We start from the raw sequence: 24,757 nt of genomic DNA, 5'->3' as shown, positions 1-24,757 counted from the left end.
TTGCTGTGAGGCAGCAATGCTAACCACTGCACCACCGCGGCCGCCCTCAAAAACAAAAAGAATACCCTCCCCTAAGTTAAATTAACGACCCCATTTAAAGTAATACAAAACACACTACAGATTGAACAATGCCCAAGTTATTTGTCTAATATTGCACTTGAGTGGGTTAAATAATACTGACTATGGATATAATAAATACATATTGCACTTACTTGTAATATATATATATATAAGTATATATTGCACAAATAAAAACTGACTTATTATGTGTCCAGACCCCTGGGACTAGTGCCTGAGTTCAGAAGTCTAATCACTGTAGGGTAGAAATTGTTTTTGAATCTTGTAGTCCTGCAGTGGATGCTGCAATATCTTCTGTCCGATGCCAGATGCTTAAACAGTCCATGCTCAGGATAAGTCATGTACTGTATTATTTTGGTGGCCCTTTGGATGCTTCTTGCAGAACAGACTTGTTGTATCAATGGAAGACTGGAATCCATTACCTTCTCTGCGACCCTCACCACTCTTTGTAGTGCCTTCCTTTCTGTAACTGTGCAGCTTCCAAACCACACAGTGAAGTTGCAGGTGAGTATGCTCTCTATTGCACCTCTATAGATGATAGAGAGGATTTGAGGATGAAGCCTTGCTTTCTTCAGCCTTCTCAAATATTGGAAGCATTGGTGCATTTTCTTGACTAGCTGGCTGGTGTTTCCTGATCCTGTATCTTCTGATACTTTGTGTACACTCAGGAATTTCGTACTCTTAATCCTCTGCCCACTCTCACCATTGATCATGAATGCTAGATGGTTTGTTCTCCTTTTCCTGAAGCTGATGATAATCTCTTTGGTCTTGTTTGCATTCAGGTCAAGGTTGTTCCCCTCGCACCAACTGATCAAAGATGCCACCTCCTCTTTGTACGCCCTTTCATCCTCCTTTGTGATGAGCCCCACTATTGTGGTGTCATCAGCAAACTTGATGGTATGGTTGGGCATGTGCTTAGCATAGCAGTCGTGGGTCAGGATGGTGAATAACAGTGGGCAGAGAACACATCCCTGTGGAACCCCTGTATTAATCATGGTGCACTTTGATGCATTCTTACCCAAACTCACACTCAGTGATCTCTCAATCAGGAAGTCCATTATCCAGTTACAGAGATGTTTACTGATTCCTAAATATGCCAGTTTTTCTATCAGCTGCATTGGTACCACTGTATTAAATGCAGATCTGAAGTCTATGAACAGCATCCTCACATAGTTGCCTTTGCCTTCTAAATGTTCAAGAGAGATGTGTAGTGCTGCTGATATGACATCAGCCATGGATTTGTTGGCTCTGTATGCAAACTTCAGAGGGTCAAAATCAAGAGGTAGGCATGATTATAAAAGCTTTTTGATCAGCTGCTCAAAACATTTCATAATAGTGGTCATGTAGTCATAGATTATAGCTGGCAGCATTCTATAGCTTTGTGTAGTCATAGATTATAGCTGTCAGGGTACTAGAGTTCTATGTAGTCACACGTTATAGCTGGCAGGGAACTAGAGTATTATGCAGTCATAGATTATAGCTGGTAGGGTACTGGAGTATTGTGTAGTCATAGATTATAGCTGGCAGGATTCTATAGCTTTGTGTAGTCATAGATTATAGCTGGCAGGATTCTATAGCTTTGTGTAGTCATAGATTATAGCTGGCAAGGTTCTAGACTTCTATGTACTAACACACTGTGCCCAGGAAAGCTACTCTGTTTGCCCCACCCTAGGTACACTTCTCTACTGTCTGTAGTAGGTTATCACAGGAGCTAGACACCCATATATGAGTGGACCAACCAAAGAGAAAGGCAGAGAAACTCATAAAATGATCCAGACACAGAAAACCTTTAGAAACATCTGAAATCCTTTAAACTTTTTTTAATCTTTTTTTTTAACATCTGAACATCTTTTAAATCCAAGATTAGCGGAAAAGTCAAAAAGAAGAAAAGGGGAAACAGAATGAGAAGGGATAACATTTAGAATTTGATATCAGAAGCATTTTGAATAAAAACATTCTCCCTGAGAAAGAGGGAGAGTTTCTAAAGCCCCCTGTGAGAGCATATACTCCATGACAGGGGAGAAAAGAAGAGAAGAGAAGAATTAAGTCTAGTAAGTGGTGTGGGGGATTTCTGAGACTTTTTATTTTACCTTTAAAAGAAGAGAGTAGGGGAGCATTAAATCCCTTGGTCAGCATGGAAAAGGAAGGGTGAAAAACTAACAGATCCCATGAATCAGCCTACCTCTCTCATCACACTTTGCAAGACCTCTGCTGCAGATAATCCAAAATGAATTCTCTATCCAAGGGAAAATTCAAAACTTCATTTTTGACATCTTATGGAAGGTTTTGAGAATACAAGTGAGCAAATCTACTTACAAAATTTCTGTGGCAAGAACTTTGAAATTAGCATCTTCAAAATCATAAGCATATTCCAAAAAGAGGATATGTACTTGAGTCACAGAAGCAACTAAATTACAGAAAGCAGAATTCTTCTCAAAAGAGAAAACAGATGCCAAAACATTTCTCATATTCTTAAAAGAGGCATAAACATTAGCCTATGAGCTTGACAGCTAAGAAAGCTAAAAACAAGTGCTGCAGAAGAATATACCTTTTTTTTCCCAAAATCTATTAAATGCTTCCTCCACGCTTGTCAGGAGATGGGTTACTATTAACCAAATATATAGCAGCAGCAATGTATACTGAGTTCTTATCAACCAGTAGCTGTTGGGTCTGATCTGAAATTAGGGGTATGGTGGTTGTCATAATGGTTTAAGGTGTTCACCTCACAGACAAAATGTATAGGGTTTGATTCTCACCTTTAAGGGAAATTGACTAGGCTTAAAATCACCAAAAAAGACAGCTAACCTAGTACTTACCCATGAACCTAAAAACTTAAGACTGAGGAAGTTTATAGAATCAGTCTGCTTTCCTGATGGCAGCGGGCTAGCTGTTAAGTGAATTATAGGCTGATAAAAACATCCTCCAAAGCAGACAGAACAGGAGGAATAGGAGCAGATTATGCAAATTGCAGTTGTAACAAATCAGGGAATGAGAAACATGAATATTTTGTCACTGAAACAAGTAATTTATTCTGGAAGTAGTTTAAGAGAAAGAAAAAGAGAGTCCTTCAAAGGGCCGGCCGAAGCCTTACTTTCCACAGAATCTGAATCAGAAGACTGTGGACACAAAATGTAATCTGTTCCTTAAGAATCATTCTGAGGTTCAATTTCTTGAAGCTGTTCAGAAAGTGAAGAATTTATTTTTCTTTTACAAGAAACAGCCAAACAAGAAGGGTCAAGTGCATACATCCCTGATTTTGACACAAATTTTAGCTCTGTCACTCTTTACTCCTCCTAAAACTGGTGAGTTTTGGAAAAAAATGGTCAATTACATTTAACATTTACATTTTGGGCTCAAGCTCAATGCCAACAAATGTATAGTTATCCCCTTTGGGAAAAAACATGTATCCGTGAATTACCATATAGGTGACAGTACACTAAACACAGAAAGTGTGATAAGAGACTTAGGGACACAGGTGGACAGTGGTCTCACCTTTGATAACCACATCGCCACAATAGTTAGGAAATCCTTCTATGTGGCACACCTCATCACTAAGGGCTTTTCATCCAGAAAAAAGGAGGTCATTGTCCCACTGTACTCATCCCTCATTAAACCCATTATAGAATACAACGCCCCGTTTGGTATGTACCTCTCAAGACATCTGTAACAACTGGAAAGGCTGCAGAAATACCTCACTAAAAGAAACACAGGCCTAAGGCAGATGCCCTACGCTGACCGCCTTAAAAAACTCCAGCTATACTCTGTCGCATATCGTCTACTCAGAGACAATATCTGCTTAACATACAAGGCCATGTCAAACCCAGAGCTGTTGGACATGCTACACTTAAAGAAATCTCAATCCCTCAGAGCCACACGCTCCAGGGATCTAAACCTTGTCATCACAATAAACAAAACATGCTGGAGGGATAGGTTCCTGACCCAGAAACTCCCAAGACTCCGGAATAGATTGCTCATACTTGTCAAGCAGAGTGCCTCTTTGACCCTCTTCAAAAGGAACCTTGACGATTGGATGGGAGAAAGGAAATTCACCCCGGGGATCACGTCAGTCGCCCTGCTAGACAGGGGTCCAGGGAAGTAAATAGTGTGGGAAGAAATAGCCAGGGAATTGTTATGGCTAGGCTTGTATAGGCCATAGGGCTGATAGCCTAGTACCAACCTATGACAATTATTAGACTGATAGACTTCTTTTACATTACAAAAGCTATATTACTTCACATCCTCTTATCCTGTCACTCTTAAGTTAATAGTTCTAATGATTTAAAAAGTGTCCCTGATTATCTCTAGATTTGTTCCTGATTCTGTCGAGATTTATTATGATTCACTTGAGAGCTGTGGTCAAGATTCTGAAATAAACCTTGAGCTAAGCCTAATAAATCACTCCTGTCCAGAGTAATTGAGATAGGAGAAGATACAAGTCTAAGGTTTTGTTTCTTTTTGATAGGAATTTCCAGAAAAAAAAAAAACTAGGCCTACTTTTGCTAGGAAAAGTTTTCCCTAGTGATTGGCATAGCTTCCTGACTAGGCAGAGTGGCTCTCTATGTCCCTTCTCCCAGGACTGACAAAGAGTGTCTCTTCCTTACCCACCAAGAGCACTCCAACAGGTGCCAAGGATGTATCCAACCTGTAGTCCATGGTGGCTATAGGGTCTACACCAACTGGAGCCAGGGCAAAAGATGAATGGTGCCAGGAACCAGTTATGTCCACAGTAAAGTCACCCATCTACAGTTGCTACACTTTAGCAGCTACTGTGATGGTAAAGACTGTTTGCTAATTTTCTACTTTTTGTAGCTGGAAGTGGTAGGTTGTTCCATGGTTAAGCTGATTCCTGGAGAAGGCTGGTACTTGTAAGTAAAACAATTAATTATTAAAAAAGTAACATTTTCCCCATAAAAATAGAGTACAAAAAAAGAAAACAATTTAAACACTTGCCCCACCTCCCAAAAGTAAATAACACAAATTTTACCTCAGTTCAAATAGACTAAAATAAGTTTTAATAACTTTTTTTTTACCACAAAAGTAAAAAGTGATGCTCCTGTTGAAAAGTAATTACAAGTCACATGAGAGTCATCAAAAAAACATTTTCTAAGCTTTAAAACTATTATTTTACAGAAAAAGAACAATTGCTCTCATAAAAGGTAAGTGGAAGTTTTCTCCCCAAAGGGACTTACCTGCCCAACAATGGAACAGCATTAGTTGATAGTCAGTTTTTGAAAGCCTGCAGATGAGCACTTTCTTTGTCAGCAGGAAAGCTGTAAAGGACTTGGTGGCCAAATTTTTATATTTATTCAGCTCAGCTTAAGCTGGCTAATAGTTTGTGCATCTGGAAGGTCCCCCTTAGCTTTAGAAGCTGGCTGGCTGTTATATCCTTAGGATATAAATCATATAGCTAGGGATACTGCAGCAGTGATCCATGTGATGAATATCCTTTGTTAGGGAATACTTCTATCTATAGGGGATACAGAAAATGGAGGCTTGTGTCTCAGTGGCTAAGAACCTTTGTTAGGATTATCTGTATCACATAAAGACAGAGAATCTGAGGGTAGCCTTAAATGACAAAATCCTTTGTTAGAAATGTTTGTATCCATAGGCAGCATACAGCCATAAATATAGAATATATTCTGCATACTGTTTACCTACCAATCTTTTGCTCACTACTTTTATAAAATACACTAGCAGTTAGTTCATCTGCCTCTTTGACAGCAGTAATTACCTACATTTATCTGCCTTTTATATCCATACCTATCATTTCTTTAACAGTAGTGTCTGTGCAGGTTTCTCCATTTCCGGAATCCATTCTTAACATTTAATACAGCCTTTTTAAAGGGAACAGGATATCTCATTACCAATACTTCTGTCACATAATCTCCTCAGATTAATGATTTTATTTATTTATTTATTTAATTAATTCATTTTTTTAAGCAGGTATGAGGGCTTGTCCTGGGACCGTTTTCAGCCACAACTTGGGCCAGAAATGCAGAATGGCATTTAACATTCAAGATACAGGTGTTTGTCTGTGTGATGACAACCACTGTCAACCAGTAATCGGGGAGCCTCAATCCTCACCACTGGCAACAGTGGGGGACGTTCATTGAGAGGATAACAGGTACACACACAGTATTTCCAGATGCAGTTCCCTGCATCAAGTGCAATTTCCCTTAAGAACACACAGAAACCACAGTCAGTCTGGGTCTGTTTTTTTTTTTCTTTCTCCAGATCCCCAGTAAGACTCCCCACTGGCATAGCTATAGAGTTGAGATCTCAGCTGAGTGGCCAAGCCAAGACCTCCAGTACCCTCTCTGTCCAACCAGTGCTTTGTGTCCCTGCCCACGTAGCTGACACACACACTCTTTGAGGTTTGATTTACACACACACACACACACACACACACACACACACACACCCCTGGGAAAGGCTGGTACAGGTTTACTAGGTATGCCCCCTTCTGTCCAGACTATAAGGTAGTTTTCACTGCCACCAGTCACTCCTGCCAACTACCTTAAGGCCCTTAAAAAAGGGTGTCCAATCTTACTGTGTAATATTAATATTAACACAAATGGCCGTTTGACCAAGAGCAAGGCTATTAGGAGTGGCCCACACAGTGTCACCAAATAAATATGTAAGTACTGTCAAAACTTAAATATCTCTATACAGATCAGCCATAATGAAAGGTTTAAATATATTTAATAATAATAAAAGAACAAGACAGTACTAAATATATATTCACAGTGACATCAGAGTTCAAAACCATAAAAAATATTTAAAATAACACTGCAGTACAGGCTCACACAAATAAAGAAAAACAAAATCTAAACTAAGCTTTGCTATATTCCTGACTGTATGTAAGAGAGTTACTATACCCTAGCAACTTAATTAATTAGAGCAAAGCAGATGTGGTGAATGGTTCTTGTTGTTGTCAGGTCCAAGATGGACTGCAGAATGCTCTGTCTCACTAAGAGACTTTTCCCAAAATAATATCCAAAATGCTATTGCTGGAATAGCTTGCAGAATGACATCATTTCTGGTCATCTGACTTCTAGTTTTCATGCAACCCCCCATTGCTGAAGCTGGCAGTATTTAGCATCTACCTGTAAAAATACTCATACAAGGGCATTTGCTCAGATCTTCGGCAGATGCTAGAAGTCATAAAACAATTGCATTACTTCATGTTTCCAAAGTAGCAATTAGTTCACCCCAGAGACAATACAGAAATCTTCCTAGTACAAACTTTGCATCTCTAGCTGCATTGAAAACTGTCAGATAGCCTATAAAGTAAATTTATTTCAAATATTTTTATAAAGTTTGCTGGGCTGAGGGTAACCCTCTGGTTTCCTCTGTTAACATATACATTTAAACAGTTACAATAGTGCATGCACATTTCTTTTCTCTTCCAGTAGTGGACACTGTGGACACATTTTAAACACAGCACTTTACAAATATCTTTTCAACACAAACATCTGTACAGAGCAATTTGATATAAACATGACATACAGTTCTAATACATTTGTAACACAAGCATCTTATATAAATTAGTTTGATATTAACAAATGACATATAATTATTTACAGAATTCCAGCTAGCTGTGCTGGAAGTACCTCCTTTCGTCACAGTGTGATATACAGGTTTACTATCAGATGTGCTATCAGAAGAATTTTGAATCCAAAAATAATGTGACCGGAAGGCTGGAAGATGAGAATGACATTGAACAAACACCTAGACCTGCCCCACTTCTGGACCCATGTTAGCACATGTTCCTGTGTCTGCACAGGTCAGGAGATTTGATGTTTGACATTGTTAGCTTATGATGCGTTCCTCATTCTCATCTTGTTACCTTCTGGTTGTGTTATTTTTGGATGCAAAATTCTTCTAATTGCACATCTGATAATAAAACTATATATATAGACAGATAGATATAGCTACAGAGATATATGCACATAAGGTTTACAATGTAAATGAGTAGCAATTATGTAAAGTACATTTGTAACATATTACAAACTTTGTTATATACCATTTACACTAGTGAACAGACACCAACGGGGTTGAAACAGCTACATAAGATGAATATTGCAGAGAACTGTAACATTAGAATTAAGAAAGATGAAAGAATTTAACTTGGGTCATTGAAACATATTCGTATTCATCCATAAGGTATGTTTTCAACTGGGAGTGGTATCATTTTCATTCCTTTGCATTTAGGACATTATCAGGGAGTCAGTTTCAGGAGGCAAGTGCTAACTTATAAAATGCTTTTTCAGTGGGGTGTGGTTTGAAGCAGAATGTAGAAGATAATTCCTTCAAAGACTCTTCTCAATCAGTTCCAAATCTGTCCAAGATATAGATAACCAAGGTAAAGACTTAATATGTTAGCCTAGGGGTTACAGACAGGGTACATCATTCCCAGTTTTAATTGGATTCTCCTCAGAGTTCTTCTTTGTTCCAAAGAGAAACAAAAGGAATTGGAGGTCTATTCTGGATATCTTCCTACTGATGATAATTTTGAAAGTCCAGAATGGAATTCTTCAGTCAGGTCACTTCTCCTTCTCATAATGGAAACCTGAATGACAGCTTTGGATCTGAAAGGTTCATTTTGGTATCTATACTTTTTTATCATCCTGTCAGTGAATTTTTCAAGTTCAAAGTGGTGATACAACAATTCATTTACATTGCTGTTATTTGGCTCAATGACTGCCTCTAGAGGGTTTTTGAAGTGCTTATTCCTGCCAGCTGCACTGTTTTTTAGGAAAAGGTCCTTTTACAAGTGTGACTATCTCATTTAGGTTGTCTCCATAACAGTTAGTGGATAGTGTCAGAGTGATCACTCCATTTCTGGGTCCTGAGAAATTTAGGATAAACTAGTCGCAAATAATCTGTTCCTATAGGCAGTGTCACATAATAGTCCGTTAACAAGAAATTTTCTGGTACTGTTGACAGAAATATCATTCACTATAATAATGTTAATTCCAGTTTGCTGGCTCATTGTCTTTTTGGATGTACCTTGCTTTGTGGAGCCGTCCAATTGCCTTTCATGCAGGAGGACTTGTTTGGTAATTCCAATTTGATGTCATATGAAAAATGTGTATTTTATGGGATACAGCACAGATCAGTCACATTAGTCCATCTCAGATTCCACTGTTGGGAAATTAACAGTACATCTGAGTTCAAGGGAAAAACTCTTTCTGCTATCCCAGACAGTACAGCTGTGTATGTAAACTTACTATAACAGCAGATGTTCTTATTAATCACTGTTACAATAGCCTAAACTGTATGTGTCCTACCCCTCATTACCAACCACCTTTCAAAGCTTAAGGGGCACCCACCACATGCTTCACCTGTCAGGAAGTCAAGGAGAGCACCACAAAAAAAAAGAGAGTTGGAGCACAAAATACTTCAAAGCTTTTTTTGCTGCAGAAGAGCATTCCTTTGGCAGACCACATGGAATAATTGGTCAGCTAGTAATCATTCAATGCTGGGCAGGTAAGTCTCCTGTAGGGGAAAACCTTCTGCTAAATTGACTTTTACAAAGAAAAACTGTGTTTTTCTGTATGAATGATTGTGTTTATCAAGGAAACATGTTTTATGGTACTGTCATTGCATTTCTAAGAGAGTTGACATGTAAATGCTTATGTGAATACATAAATAAAACATAATACCGATATATGCTTAATAACCCAGCCACTGGGGATGCAAAAGCCAATGCATTTCTTTGTGCCGGTCCCAAGCCTGGATAAATGAGGAGGGTTGCATCAGAAAGGAAACCTGGCGTAAAATTTTGCCAAATCATACATGCGGACAACAGTACAGATATACATACTGGATCGGTTGAGGCCCGGGTTAACAATGATAGCCACCAGTACTGCTGGCCAATCGGGTGCTGGTGGAAATTGGGCTACTATTAGCCAAAGGAGGAGAAGAGGGGGAAGGCATGCCCGAAGGCAGGTAAAGGCTAGGACTGTGGTAGTAAGGGTCCGAACTTTGAATGTTGGCAGTATGACTGGTATAGGGAGACAGCTAGCTGATATGATGGACAGAAGGAAGGTTGACATAGTGTGTGTGCAAGAGACCAGATGGAAGGGGAGCAAGGCTAGACGCATTGGAGGTGAGTTCAAATTGTTTTATCATGGTGTGGATGGAAGGAGAAATGGTGTAGGGGTTATCCTGAAGGAACAGTTTGCTAAGAGTGTTTTGGAGGTGAAAAGAGTGTCAGATAGAGTGATGTTTATGAAGCTGGAAATTGATGGTGTAATGATGAATTTTGTTAGTGCATAAGCTCCACAAGTTGGGTGTGTGATGGATGAGAAAGAAAAATTTTGGAGTGAGTTGGATGAAGTGGTGATGACTGTATCCAAGGGTGAGAGAGTGGTGATTGGAGCAGATTTCAATGGGCATGTTTGTGAAGGGAACAGAGGGGATGCGGAAGTGATGTGTAGGTATGGTGTTAAGCAAAGGAATGCAGAAGGTCAGATGGTAGTGGATTTTGCGAAAAGGATGGACATGGCTGTGGTGAATACATATTTTAACAAGAGGGAGGAGCATAGGGTGACATACAAGAGTGGAGGAAGATGCACACAGGTAGATTATATCTTATGTAGAAAGGTCAGCCTGAAGGAGATTGGAGACTGTAAAGTGGCGGCAGGGGAAAGTGTAGTTAGGCAGCATAGGATGGTGGTTTGTAGGATGACATTGGTGATCAAGAAGAGGAGGAGGAGTGTGAAGTCAGCACCAAGGATCAAATGGTGGAAATTGAAAAAGGGTAACTGTGAGGTGGAGTTCAGGGAAGAGTTAAGACAGGCACTGGGTGGCAGTGAAGAGTTACCGAATAGCTGGGTAACTACAGCAGAGCTAGTAAGGGGGATGGCTAGAAAGGTGCTTGGTGTGACATCTGGGAAGAGGAAGGAGGACAAGGAGACCTGGTGGTGGAATGAGGAAGTACAGGAGAGTATACAGAGAAAGAGGTTGGTGAAGAAGAAGTGGGACTGTCAGAGAGATGAAGAAAGTAGACAGGAGTATAAGGAGATGAGGTGCATGGCAAAGAGAGAGGTGGCAAAGGCTAAGGATAAGGCATATGAAGAGTTGTATGAAAGTTTGGACACTAAGGAGGGAGAAAAGAACCTGTACCGATTGGCTAGACAGAAGGACCGAGCTAGGAAAGATGTGCAGCAGGTAAAGGTGATAAAGGATAATGAGGGAAACGTACTCACAAGTGAGTAGAGTGTGTTGAGCAGATGGAAAGAGTACTTTGAGCAGCTGATGAATGAAGAGAATGAGAGGGAGAGAAAGTTGGATGATGTGTGGATAGTGAATCATGAAGTGTAGTGGATTAGCAAGGAGGAAGTAAGGATAGCTATGAAGAGGATGAAGAATGGAAAGGCTGTTGGTCCAGATGACATACCTGTGGAAGCATGGAGGTGTTTAGGTAAAATGGCAGTGGAGTTTTTAACTAGATTCTTTAATGAAATCTTGTAGAGTGAGAGGATGCCTGAGGAATGGAGAAAAAGTGTTTTGGTACAGATTTTTAAGAATAAGGGTGATGTGCAGAGCTGTAGTAACTATGGAGGGATTAAAGTGATCAGTCACAGCATGAAGTTATGGGAAAGAGTAGTGGAAGCTAGGTTAAGAAGGGAGGTGAGGATTAGTGATCAGCAGTATGGTTTCATGTCAGGAAAGACCATTACAGATTCGATCTTTGCTTTGAGAGTGTTGATGGAGAAGTACAGAGAAGGTCAGAAGGAGTAACATTGTGTCTTTGTGGACTTAGAGAAAGCATATGACAGGGTGCCTAGAGATGAGGTGTGGTATTGTATGAGGAAGTTGGGAGTGTAAGAGAAGTATGTAAGAGTGGTACAGGATATGTATGAGGGTAGTGTGACAGCGGTGAGGTCTGCAGTGGGAGTGACGGATGCGTTTAAGGTGGAGGTGGGATTACATCAAGGATCAGCTCTGAGCCCTTTCTTATTTGCAATGGTGATAGACAGGTTGACAGATGAGATCAGACAGGAGTCCCCATGGACTATGATGTTTGCAGATGACATTGTGATCTGTAGTGAGAGTAGGGAACAGGTGGAGGAGACCCTGGAGAGGTGGAGATATGCTCTAGAGAGAAGAGGAATGAAGGTCTGCAGGACTAAGACAGAATATATGTGTGTGAATGAGAGGGAGGATAGAGGAATGGTGAGGATGCAGGGAGTAGAGGTGGCAAAGGTGGATGAGTTTAAGTACTTGGGATCAACATTTCAGAGTAATGGTGAGTGTGGAAGAGAAGTGAAGAAGAGAGTACAGGCAGGCTAGAGTGGGTGGAGAAGAGTGTCAGGAGTGATTTGTGACAGACGAGTACCAGTAAGAGTGAAAGGGAAGGTCTACAAGAGGGTAGTGAGACCAGCTATGTTATATGGATTGGAGACAGTGGCATTGACAAAAAGGCAGGAGTCAGAGCTTGACGTGGCAGAGTTGAAGATGTTAAGATTTGCACTGGGTGTGACAAGGATAGACAGGATTAGGAATAAGTATATTAGAGGGTCAGCCGAGTTTGGAAGGTTTGAGACAAAGCCAGAGAGGCAAGATTACGTTGGTTTGGGCATGTGCTAAGGAGGGATGCAGAGCATATTGGGAAAAAGATGCTAAGGATGAAGCTACCAGGTAACAGGAAAAGAGGAATGCCTAAATTAATGTTTATGGATGTGGTGAGAGAGGACATGCAGGTGATTGGTGTGACAGAGCAAGATGCAGTGGACAGGAAGAAATGGAAATAGATGATCCGCTTTGGTGACCCCTAATGGGAGCAGTCGAAAGAAGAAGAAGAAGACAGATATATGCTTAATAGCCCAGACTTCCTTTCCCCATATCAGCAAAACAAATTTACAATGTCACAAAAGTAAAGCTGAACAGACAGATAGACAGACACATACCGTTACATGCATACACGAGCATGAGTGCATGTGCCTTGCATACACAGAGACACCTGGAGCTACTTCAAAGTACTGATAATAATACTGCTATTTCCCCAGGCTACTGCATTTCATAGTAAAGGGTCAGTAATGTGGTGTTTGGTGGAGTGGACTTTATTATAGTCAAGTAGGCCATATTAGCCAAGGCTTGCACAACTTCTACTGTAACCTATATTTTTGTCATGCAACTGTAATATGCACATATTTTTAACACAACAGTCTGACTACATGTGGGGAAATAAAAGAGGTAGATTTAGTACAATTAACAGACTGACCTAAGTCTCAAATTGAAGTACCTGTGATTTTTTTTTTCATAATTATTATCTTTTCCCATTTTTTTTGGATGGGTGTGACCCCTTATTTTTCATCAGTTGTAGAAAGTAAAATCTAATTATCTGTCACAGTCCACAGCAGGATCTCTCAGTCCTATCATGCACCTGGACCCCTCGCTGTTAAGAATGCAGAGCTAGGGTTCTTCCTGGTCTCTTAAAAAGAGAGCTGGGGTCTCTGTAATTACCAGTGGTCTATCCCTTCACAGGTAATATTTTTTCAATATCTATTTTTTCTCCTGTTTGCAAATATGGGTGCAGCGACATCAAAAATCAGGCAGCTCCAACTGGTGAGCTTCTTATGTTTACCCCACGTACCCTGCTAGTCCCTCTGTCACTAGAGGGGATAAGGGATCAACAGCTAATTCCATACTTTCCTACCTGGAACAGACAGAAGATACTCTGCTGCTCAGTCCCTCCCTCCACACCTGACTTACTTGCCATCTGAGCTTGCTCTTGATCCTGGTTCATTGCAGTGCAGATCAACAGATGCTTTTTTGTGTGCCAAAAGGCTGACAGTCATTTTTGCTGTGTAATTAGTATGTTTCCCTTCAACTTTATAATGGTTGTGGTAGCACTTCACTCTGGACACTCTTTAACTGTGCTTTTACATTTGGAGGACTGGGATTATTCATCTAGTGGCTGTAGGTGTTTACCTGGTCTTTCTGAGTTGGAAAACCCACAAAAGGGCTCCAAGTATTTTTTTCTTTGCACTCTTCTTATATACTGTTACTGTATTTCAGCAGTTTAAAAAAATGCACTGTTTGCTACTGTTTTGCACTGTATTTTACTGCTGTATTTGTTGACTGTATTTAATACCAACTGCTGCTTTTACTTAATTTAAGAAAAGATCAATTTCTGCTGTTTTATTCTGTTGCTATTATTAATTCAAGAAAAAAATGTACTGTTTTTTACACTGTTGCTTGTTTAATAAAAAAAAAAAAAAAGTATCCTGTTTTTTTTCTGTTGTCCCTTTGCACTTCTGTTAGCTGTAGTATAGACTGGATTCAGACCGGGTGAATTCAGTTCTGTTTGTATATTAAGCATTAAAAATCAGGACATACTTTTTTGGAGAAGCACCCCTGTACCCTTGTGGCAGGAGTGTATAGTAGGACTATCTAAATGAAGCTTACTGGTTCAGCGTTCTCACTGGTGCAGGGCTCAGTTTGAACTTTTTCAATGGTTTCTTTGTATTATCTGCTTTGTTCTTGCTTGGGCATAGTGCACCACCATGCAGATGGGGTAACGTTCCGTGGTTATAGACACAAAAGCACCAATAGAAGTATTTTCCCTTAGAAGCATCTGCTGTTTAGCAGAACAATTCTTGAATAACTCTGAGCTGTTCAGTGAACCACCCAGTAGAGATTTTACCTCGTACATATGAACATCAGACCCTATAGAGTCCCACTTTTATAGACCTCCTACTATACACCCTATAGGTTAGTCACCCTAAAATAGCTCCCGGCCTGATACCACCATCTTTTTCTTCTTATCTGCTGAGATACCAGGTTCAAACCTTGCATTATGGACTATCAGTTTCCCTCTGTTTCTTCTGCTAGCCTGGAGGACATGTTTTTTTTTGAGGCAGTATAAAACCGACAACCCCTTACTCCTAAATCACTCAAGTACAATTTGCAAGAGATGCTCCTACACTAAGAATCTGGAATCACTGCTCTCTCATGCCCAGAACACCAGAACAGCAACACTAAACAGGCTGTCAGCTCATACACCACAACTCCAATTCATAATATGCACCCAACCCATAAACCTTCATATACAGAGGTACTCTCCAGAAAACTACCTAAACACCAGAGTCCTCCAAAACACAAACATACTTCACCTAACACAACACATAAAAACACTAGCACCCGTATTTCACCAAATAAGTCCTTAAGGTAATGCACAACTATTCCAAATATTTTAGTTATAGGTGACTATAATGATACATACAGACAGCCCACTCACCAGGTTGAACATGGAGAAGGTTATGGTCAGCTGCCTGTCTGGTGCAAGGATTCACCAGATCACACACACACTCAAGTCTGTCAACAGCAAGTATTGTTATGACTTTGTCGTAGTGCACGTTGGTGTGAATGACTTGAGAGATGTACCTCTCTGGACTGTAGGAAGACAGACATGATTGAGTTCTCTGGATATGTGTCCCAGGTGGTATGTCCCTAGCTTTGAACAGTATTCTACCATCACCTAGGATGATACCACAATATAAACAGAAAATGATTGACTTCAATTACTGACTTAGTCTCTGGTATCATTCTAAGGGGATTCAGTTCCTGTCAGTCTGGGATGACATGGTGGATAGACCACGCTGCTTTTCCAGAGATGGTCTTCACCTGACACCTCTAGGCTTTTGGTTGCTGCCTAAGGGACTTGCCTCCCCCATAATGCCTTTTTAGGCAAGGTGCGACAACAAATTTCCTGACATGAAAATATCAAACACAATGAAACTAAGGGTCATGCTGCTAAATGCAAGGAATTTAAATCAGAAACTGCACTCCTCTCCCTGGAAGGCTACAATGCCTTCCACACTTTCAGACTGCAAATTGAAGGTGTGAGATCCAAAGGATGTGAAGTATCTATCTTTATTAAAGACAATTACACCTCTAGACTGGTTAGACAAGAAAACTCTATGGAGCTACTCCAAGTCTGAATTACTGTACCTAAGACCTCCCCCTTCAGGTCATCATCAGTTACAGGTCCCCTTCCATGAACCAAGATGCCCACACAGCTTATTTAGACCTACTTGGGACAATTAAGTTACAACCTAACACCCTAGTCATGGTTGACTTCAACTATCCTTCCATTAATTGGGAAACGTATATGAGCCCAAACTCACTTGCACAAAAGTTCTTAGACTTTTGTTAACTCAAATGCCCTGGAACAAATAGTGCACCACCCCACAAGGGCCTCCCATATTCTATATCTTTCCTCACCAATATGAGTGACTGATGCATCTCCTTAAGTGTAGGGCCCGCACTAGTTAAATCTGACCATCAATCAGTCATTTTTAAAGTAGCAATAGCACCAAAACTCCCCAAAGGAGATGTCAGACTAAAAACCTTTACCAAAGCTAAGTATATCCTCCTAAGGGAAGGTATAATTGACTTCCAAGCTCCAAATTCCATAGATGGCATTGATGGCTATACTAAGGTATACACTGATGGCCTGTATAAACATCTACACAAATGATTAGACACAGCTGTGCCAGATAGGATTAAAGCAAGATTCTCAAGAAAAAAGCATACCATCCTGGTAGACATCTGGCATTAATAAAATATACAATAAGTGAAAGAAGCTGCTGCTAAAAATACAAAAATGAGATCCCGGAATTGGAAGAGCACCCTCCTCAGCCTAAACAAGCAACTAAGACAACTCATAAAATCTTCAAAAAGGAACTATGAGAAAAATTTAACAGTCATGGCCAAGGATAGCCATAATGCTTTCTTCAGCTACATTCGCAATCTAAAAGTAGGACTCAAATGTGTGCTGAACTATTTGTGGATAGCATCACACACACTGACCCTGTGGAAACCGCAAACCTGATAGCAGACAGATTTCACAAAAATTTCAGGCCCTTATCCCCTCAAGCATACCACAAACCATGTCTTCATCATCCCCCCCTTGCATCTCCAAAGAGCAAGTCATCAATGCTGTCTCCAAGACTAAGAACACAGCCTCCATGGAACCACATGCATTCTGGGTTGCATTCTTAATGTTCTAAAACAAAAGCTAGCTAATCCATTAGGCTGTCTACTCAACCACACCTGAGTACTGGCTTTGTCCCCACTGAATGCAAAACAGCAACTGTTATACCCCTCCACAAGTGAGGCTCAGCAACAGACCTGGGTAACTATAGACCCATAAGTTTAACCAGCCTCATCCGCAAGGCAATGGAACAAATCATCACGGACCTCATAAATAAGGATATAGGTGAACTCCAAACCCTGGATCCATCCCAGTTTGGTTTTGTCAAGAGCAGATCATGCCTGCTAAACCTGGTGGACTTCTTCAAGAATGTGACCAGAGCCGTAGACGAGGGCAAAGCAGTTCACAAAGCCTATCTTGACTTGGTCAAGGCCTTTGACACTATCCCTCATTCGGGCATCATTGACAAACTAACCCAGTTGAATAACAACCACTGTGTTGTCATGTCGGTTGCAAACTGGCTCACAGATCAGCACCACGCAGTCAAAGTAGAAGACTTTACCTCTACCAGCATACCTGTCACCAGTGGGGTCCCACTAGGGTTAGTGCTGGGCCCCCTCTTGTTTGGCATGTACTTCTTAGAAGTCCAGGCCAAAGCCATGGGGCTATGGCTAACCAAGTTTGTGAATGACTACAAATTAGGTGCTATCATTAAATATCATTAAATCCCTTAGCAATGTCAGCGTACTTCAAAAGGGGCTTACACAGATCAATGATTGATGCCAAAGTCAGGGTCTTAAACTAAATGCTAAAAATGCATTATCATTCCCTTTAGTACAAACGATGTCCCTGCTGATTATAAAATAAACAATAATATCCTAAGTACCAATTCAGTAGTGAGAGATCTGGGAACACAAGTTGACTGTGACCTCAACTTTGACCACCATGTGTCTACTGTGGCGAGCAAAAGAGGTTATAACCCTCCTGTACTTGTCCCTCATCAGGCCTATTATTTAATATAATGCTCTCTTTGGTATGTACCATACCAGACACCTGCAGCAACTTGAGAGACCTCAGAGATTTCTAACTAAGAAAATTCCAGGTCTACAGCACATCTTATACGGACATACTGAAGTCACTGTCACTGTACTCAGTCACGTATAGACTACTTAGAAGTGACTTAAGTCTGGTTTACATGGCTGTGACCCACATCTAATGGAAATGCTGCACATCTGTAAGTCAAATGGGACTAGAGTCACCCATTCCAGGGACCTCAGTCTAGCCTGTGACATAAACAGGGCCCGCTGGAGAGACAGATACATCTCTCAGAGGTTGTCACTCTGGAATAGGCTTCCAATCCATATCAAGCAGAGCACCTCCATGACCCTGTTTAAGCGCAACCTGGATCACTGGGAAACTGTAAATTTCTGCTGGGGTTTGGCCTGGCTTTTCACCTGGACATGGGTAGTCCTTGCTAGAAAAACCTTGAACACAGATGATATCTCTCATCTAGTATTATAATGGGATTTAATGTCTAGGCTTGTAAGACCCTCGGGTCAATAGCCAAGTAACATCCTATGAGCCTGTGAACCTATGAACAACAATGTATTCAAATTATATAAATTACTGGATATTTGTAGACCTGCTTTCACATTGTTGCATTTTACAATGTGACTTATACTTTACAGATGACATTTTATAACCTGCCCATATTCTATGGTTCTCATTGTGTTGTTTAAATTCTACTGCAAACTTCCAGTTTGCTTTCTTTTTAAAAGTATTTTCACTCCTATGATTCTAAAATGATGTTTTTTTACATTTACTCTTTTGAAAAAAGTTAATAAAACAGGACAATATAATGCTGTGAGTTCACTCAAAGTAATGCTCTTTTGAAATATGAAAGTTGCCGTCTTCGGCAGAGTGTAAAAAATACACAGTGATCAGTTTTTATGATTGTTTAGAAATGTTAGTAGTTATGGCTTACAAAATAGAAATACAAATTAATTGTTTTCATTTTGGTATGCTTTATAATTGAAAGGCTGTATGGTGCAAATTATTCAAGCAGCTACATTCTACATCTGTCTGCTGCCCGTATATATATTAGACACTTTGAGAAGAAAATAGTTAAGATCCACCAAATTTAATCAGAAATTATTAACATTTATAGCAGACAGCTTAGAAGTTATTGGGTATAAATTACACAGTTTGAAATTAGATATATAGCTGTGTGAGCCATTTGTGTATTACAATAAGACACAAATATAAATGTATGTAGATGGGGGCATATATAGATCCTCTGTGGAAAACAGAGGTTCCAAAATTTACCTTGTCAAATCAGCAAAACTTCTTACCTCTCTCTATGTCTGTTCTGTAAGGCTCTACATAGACTAAAAAAAATAGCCAGAAGATACAGCATGGTGAAACAAGTGCCCATATTCTCAGGATCCATCTTAAGAAAGGTTCTTTATAGTGAAAGGTGGCCGGAAACTACCCAGAAAATAAAATAGCATTCCTACCTTCCACATTTGGTATGTTTGTGGTCTGTTTTCTCCTCTTGCTCTTCCAATTTTGTATCAGACAACTTCTTCCATATATTTTCAACTAGGTGTCTCAGAGTTTTGACTTCTTCTAAGTCATCCTGTATCTGGCTGAAAGCTGAAATGGTTTGCCTACCCCTGGAGAAAAAAGTGAAGCTAGCTTGGTTCTGCTATGTTACATTGCAGCATATTAATATTTTCTAGAACAAATCCATCTAGTTAATAATAACTTTTAGTTATGTACTTACCATAACTTCGGATGTATGGGATCCATCTCACCTACATTCATGACAGATGGGTTCGGAGCCGATCCATCGGCTCCGACTCGGCAACTTATACACTAGCACAAAGTCTCTCATTGGCTGGGCTACTCCCTATCCCAGGATGCACTACACCTGCTTCCCCAGATCTTGTTTGTTCGCTTTCATACACCCATGTAAACACAGAAAACACTATTAGTCACTATAACCAACTAAAGTTCTTCAAGAAAGAACGCCAAGAAAAAAGTGACTACAGCTCCTCTAAATCCAAATGGAAGGGGGAAGGAGGGTGGGTACTTATGAATGTAGGCGAGATGGATCCCATACATCCGAAGTTATGGTAAGTACATAACTAAAAGATGTAATGGGATCCTATCTCGCCTACATTCATGACAGATGGGACAGCGTCCCTAGCACCTACATCCCGGGTGGCTCATTGGAACACACTCCTGAGAACTGTGGAACCAAAGGAAGCTCTGCCTCGAGAAACCACATCCAATTTGTAATGAGAAATAAAAGTGTGCGGAGAAGTCCAGGTTGCCGCAGCACAAATATCATCTATTGATAACTTGGAGTGAAAGGCTACGGAAGTAGCCATTGCCCTGGTAGAATGAGCCTTGACTGGAAAGGGAAGGTCTTTATTAGCCTGTGAATAAATAAAAATGATACAATCTTTAATCCATTTAGATATGGAGGCTTTTGTTACTGGTTGACCCAATTTGTTCGCTGCAAAAGAAACAAACAACTGATATGATTTCCGCCTTTGAGCGGTTCTATTCAAATAAAAACGTAGTTGTCTATGTACGTCCAATTGATGCAAAGTATATTCTGCGTTATTGGAGAATTCTGGGAAAAAGACAGGGAGTTCTATAGTTTGTTGCATACAGAAAGAGGAGGCCACCTTTGGTATAAATGCAGGGTTCAATTTCAATGAAACTCTATGCTTGTGAAAAATCAAATAGGGAGGATCAGAACAAAGAGCTTGAAGTTCTGAAACTCGCCTAGCAGATGTTATGGCTACTAAAAAGGCCGTTTTCCAAGACAGAAATTTTAAATCACAAGTAGCAGCTGGTTCGAAAGGATGGGCAGTTAGGGCAGCAAGAACCATATTCAAATCCCAAGGGGAAACAGGCTGAGATAAAGGAGGCCTAAGGAGCCAAGCCCCTTTAAGGAAAGCCTTACAAAGTTTGTGAGACATCAATGAAGGTTCAAAAGAAGCATGAAAATTAGAGATCGCTGCTAATTGAACCTTAATGGTAGAAACTGAAGAGCCCGACTGAAAAAGGGAGGCCAGAAAATTCAGAACCTCCGATACTGGTGCAGTGAGAGGATCTATACCCCGTTCTTGAGCCCAGAAGGCAAACCTTTTCCATTTACTGGAATAAAGCTTGATGGTGGAAGGTTTATGAGAAGAAGACAGTATGTGGACCACGTCCGGCGAAAGAGCATTGTCTCGGACTAAGGATGGAAGTGGAGTAACCATGCTGCCAACTTCAAGGACCTGAGAGACGGATGACGCCGTCCTGACTGGTGAGTCAACAGGTCTGGCACCGGATCCAGAAACCATGGACCTTCTATCGCATGCCTCTGTAGGAAGGAAAACCAAACTTGACGAGGCCAGTGCGGGGCAATCAAAATCATCTCGCTCTCCAAGTAAATGGCCTTCTGTATCACCCTCGGTAGGAGGGGGAACGGAGGAAGGCGTAGAGAAGACCGGGGGGCCAAATGTGAGTCAGAGCGTCCCTGGGAATCTGTCCCTGAGAAGGAAACAGTGTGAAGAACTCTCTGCATTTCGCATTGTGAGGGCTGGCAAATAGGTCGCAGCAAGGAAGACCCCATCTGTCGAAGATTTTCGCAGCTATACTCTGTTTGAGGGACCACTCGTGGGGTAAAAGAATGGTCCTGCTTAATCTGTCCGCAATCACATTGGACTTCCCCGGGATGTGCGTTGCCATTAGAAAGCGGTTGGTAGCTACCGCAGTGCCAAAGTCTCATGGCTTCTCTGCATAGTGGGTAAGACCTGGTTCCACCTTGCTTGTTTATGTACCACACCACCGACATGTTGTCGGATAGGATAGTAATCGGGCCCTGTGGGAGAGCGTGATGGAGAGCTTGGAGTACCAATAGTACCACTCTCATCTCCAGGACATTGATATGCAAATGCGTTTCCTGGATCTGCCATGTGCCTTGGACCGACCTGTCCAGGTAATGACCCCCCCACCCTACCTGGGAGGCGTCCGTAGTCACAGTGGCAATGGGACGTTGAGGTATAAAGGGTCGCCCCTGGTCGAGATTTGATTGGAGAAGCCACCAATGAAGATCTCGACGGCAACTTTCCGTGATTATGATTAAGTGGTTCAAGGGAAGTTCCTGATAGGACCATTGAACCGACAGTAGCCATTGTAAAATTCGCATGTGAAGTCTGGCCAAGGGAACTAAAAGTATGGTCGACGCCATCGAGCCCAACAGTTGTAGGATCCGATGGGCCGGGGCTCTTTGTAGGGGGAGACAGGATTTGACTTGATCTTGTAAGACCTGAATTCTTGCTGCCGGTAAATAGGCGCGCATTCTTTTTGTGTCTAAGTCTGCGCCTATGAAAGTAATACGCTGAGATGGCTGTAGTACAGATTTTTGCAAATTGAACATGATCCCCAAGAAACGGCCCAAGGTGAACGTGGCTCTGAGCGCTTGGAGTAGTAGATGCTCAGAGGTGGCAGTAAGGAGCCAGTCATCTAGATAAGGAAACACCTGGAATCCCAGACTTCTCAGGTGAGCAGTTACCACTGCCAGACATTTGGTGAACACCCTGGGGGCTGTGGTGAGACCAAAGGGCAGTGCTCGGAATTGAAAATGACTGGCTCCGAGGCGGAAGCGTAAATGTCTCCTGGACTCTTGAGCTATGGGAATGTGATAGTAAGCGTCCTGGAGATCTATGGAGCACATCCATGCATTTTTTTCCAGCAACGGAAGAATAGATTGAAGAGTGACCATTCAGAATTTGGACTTCTTTACGAAACGATTCAATGAACTGAGGTCCAAAATGGGCCTGAAGTCCCCTGTCTTTTTTGGTACCAAAAATAACTTTGAGTAAGTTCCTGATCCGATCTGGTCGATGGGGACAGGCTGGATGGCTCTTTTTTCTAGCAGCTTTGAAACCTCTAATGCTGCCTGATCCCGCTGACTGGGTGGTACGTCCGGGATTTCCCTTAAAGAAAGGGGGGGTTTGTTGAAGGGTATGATATATCCTCCGGTAATGATGCGAAGCACCCACCGATCGCTTGTTATGGATTCCCAAGCTTGTGGGTGCGCCGCAAAGCGACCCCCGACTGGCTCCGGAGTTGCACAGTCGGGCAACAACTCAGGAATGCTGGTTGTATGAAGAACCACGAAAGGAATCGCGGTCTCCAGAGTTACGGGGGCCTCTGCCACCTCTGGGGCGGCGTCTTCCAAAATCCCCCCCCCCCTGCCTCTGGAGGGGGAATCACTTGGTGGAGTAGAGAAAGACTTTTGGGATTTTTTAAACCACATTTTCCCTCCTCTCCCAGCCTTGGGATAAGGCCTGGAAGGAGCGGAAAAACGGGCCCCAACGGCAGTCAAAGTCTTGCCCTCCTGCTCGCACCGAGTTAGTGTGTCCTTCACCTTGGGTCCAAACAAAGATGATCCATCGAAGGGGGCGTCGGCGAAGGAAGACTTGAAGGCCTCCGTGAACGAACACAAGCGTAACCAGGCTTGCCTCCTGAGGGCAACGCCTGTTCCTGCTGCTCTACTCGCCCCTTCGGCCGCATACGAAATGAGCCTCATGGACGAGTTAACGATAGAAAAAAGGGTAGTCATCTGTGCGCCAACAGTCGGGGCCAGCGCCTCAGGTAGATTACCAACAATAGAGTAATTTAGCTCTTTGAGAAGATCCCTTTGGAGCCTCGTAAAATGACATAAATAGTTCAGCGACCGTAAGGTAAAGGCCGCTGAGGACAGGGTACGCTTCCCGTACCTATCCATACTCCTAGAATCCTTATTAGGAGGATGAATAGACGTCAAAGCCTCTGCCACGTCCTGCTGTGTGGCAGAAGCCACCACCAAAGCATCTACAGGCACACCCTTTGTGAGAAATTCCTTCTGAGGGGGGGCTGACAAAAATTTATTGGGCCTCGCAGGCACCGGTTCCACAGAATCAGGGTGTTCCCACACCCTTCGAGAAACCAAATCAAGGAGTTCATCGAAGGGCGGAGACACCCAGGAGGCGGAAGGCTGGGCCCCAAAGGCCTTGAGGAAGACTGACTCCTCAGCTGAAGGGGTTTTGGCTTGCCAGTCACCTCTCTGTCTCAGAATCTCCAAGATATCTGAGAAGGAGATATCATCCGAAGATGATTTGGGGGACCCTTCTGCGTCATCGAGGTCAGTATCCGATGTAATAGACTCATCTTGGGAGTCTACGTGCTTCCTCTTACACAATTTCTTCCGTGGGGGTTCATCCGAAGCAGTTTCGGACGGACCACCCGGAAGAAGGGAACCCCCGATGGGGGTATCCTCAGGCCCTGGGGCCCCGCTGCCGGGGGGCTGCAACACAACAGAGGCACCAGTCTCCAAATCTAGGGACGGTGAGGTAGAATCTTGTTGAACCGGCAAAGGCATGGCCAGCGCGCTCCTCATGGCCTCAAAGGCCGGACCTCCAGAATCCAAGGAGGTCACTGGTCTAGAGGCCACGATGGCACTGGGAATTCCAGCAGCCGATGCTCCGAGAGGAAGACTAGGCACCGAAGCACCTAATCCCAAAGTATTCCCCTCGGGCCCGGCTGAAGAGGTCGCAGTACCAAACCCTGAACCGGAGGACAGGGTAGGAAGCATAGTCGGAGCCGAAAGGCCTGTAAGGGGTCTCTGCTCCGACCGTATGGCTCCACATTGCTCCACCACCACCGGCTCCAACGGCTCCG

The 24,757-nt window shown here is 42.1% G+C and overlaps 1 protein-coding gene across 1 annotated transcript in view; it reads right to left on the bottom strand.

The window, feature by feature from the left end:
- Window positions 1-24,757, bottom strand: part of LOC122810910 — a 220,134-nt gene that overhangs the window by 133,282 nt on the left and 62,095 nt on the right. Inside the window, exon 2 of the mRNA XM_044082452.1 lies at window positions 19,546-19,704. Within this exon, the coding sequence (XP_043938387.1) occupies window positions 19,546-19,704 (159 nt within the window). The remainder of the gene's footprint in view (window positions 1-19,545; window positions 19,705-24,757) is intronic.

Source organism: Protopterus annectens, chromosome 9.part0 (genome assembly GCF_019279795.1).
Source record: "Protopterus annectens isolate FY-2018-M chromosome 9.part0, PAN1.0, whole genome shotgun sequence".
NCBI lineage: Eukaryota > Metazoa > Chordata > Ceratodontiformes > Protopteridae > Protopterus > Protopterus annectens.
The sequence above is the reverse complement of the archived record's forward strand: the minus strand, read 5'-3'. Positions and strand labels throughout refer to the sequence as shown.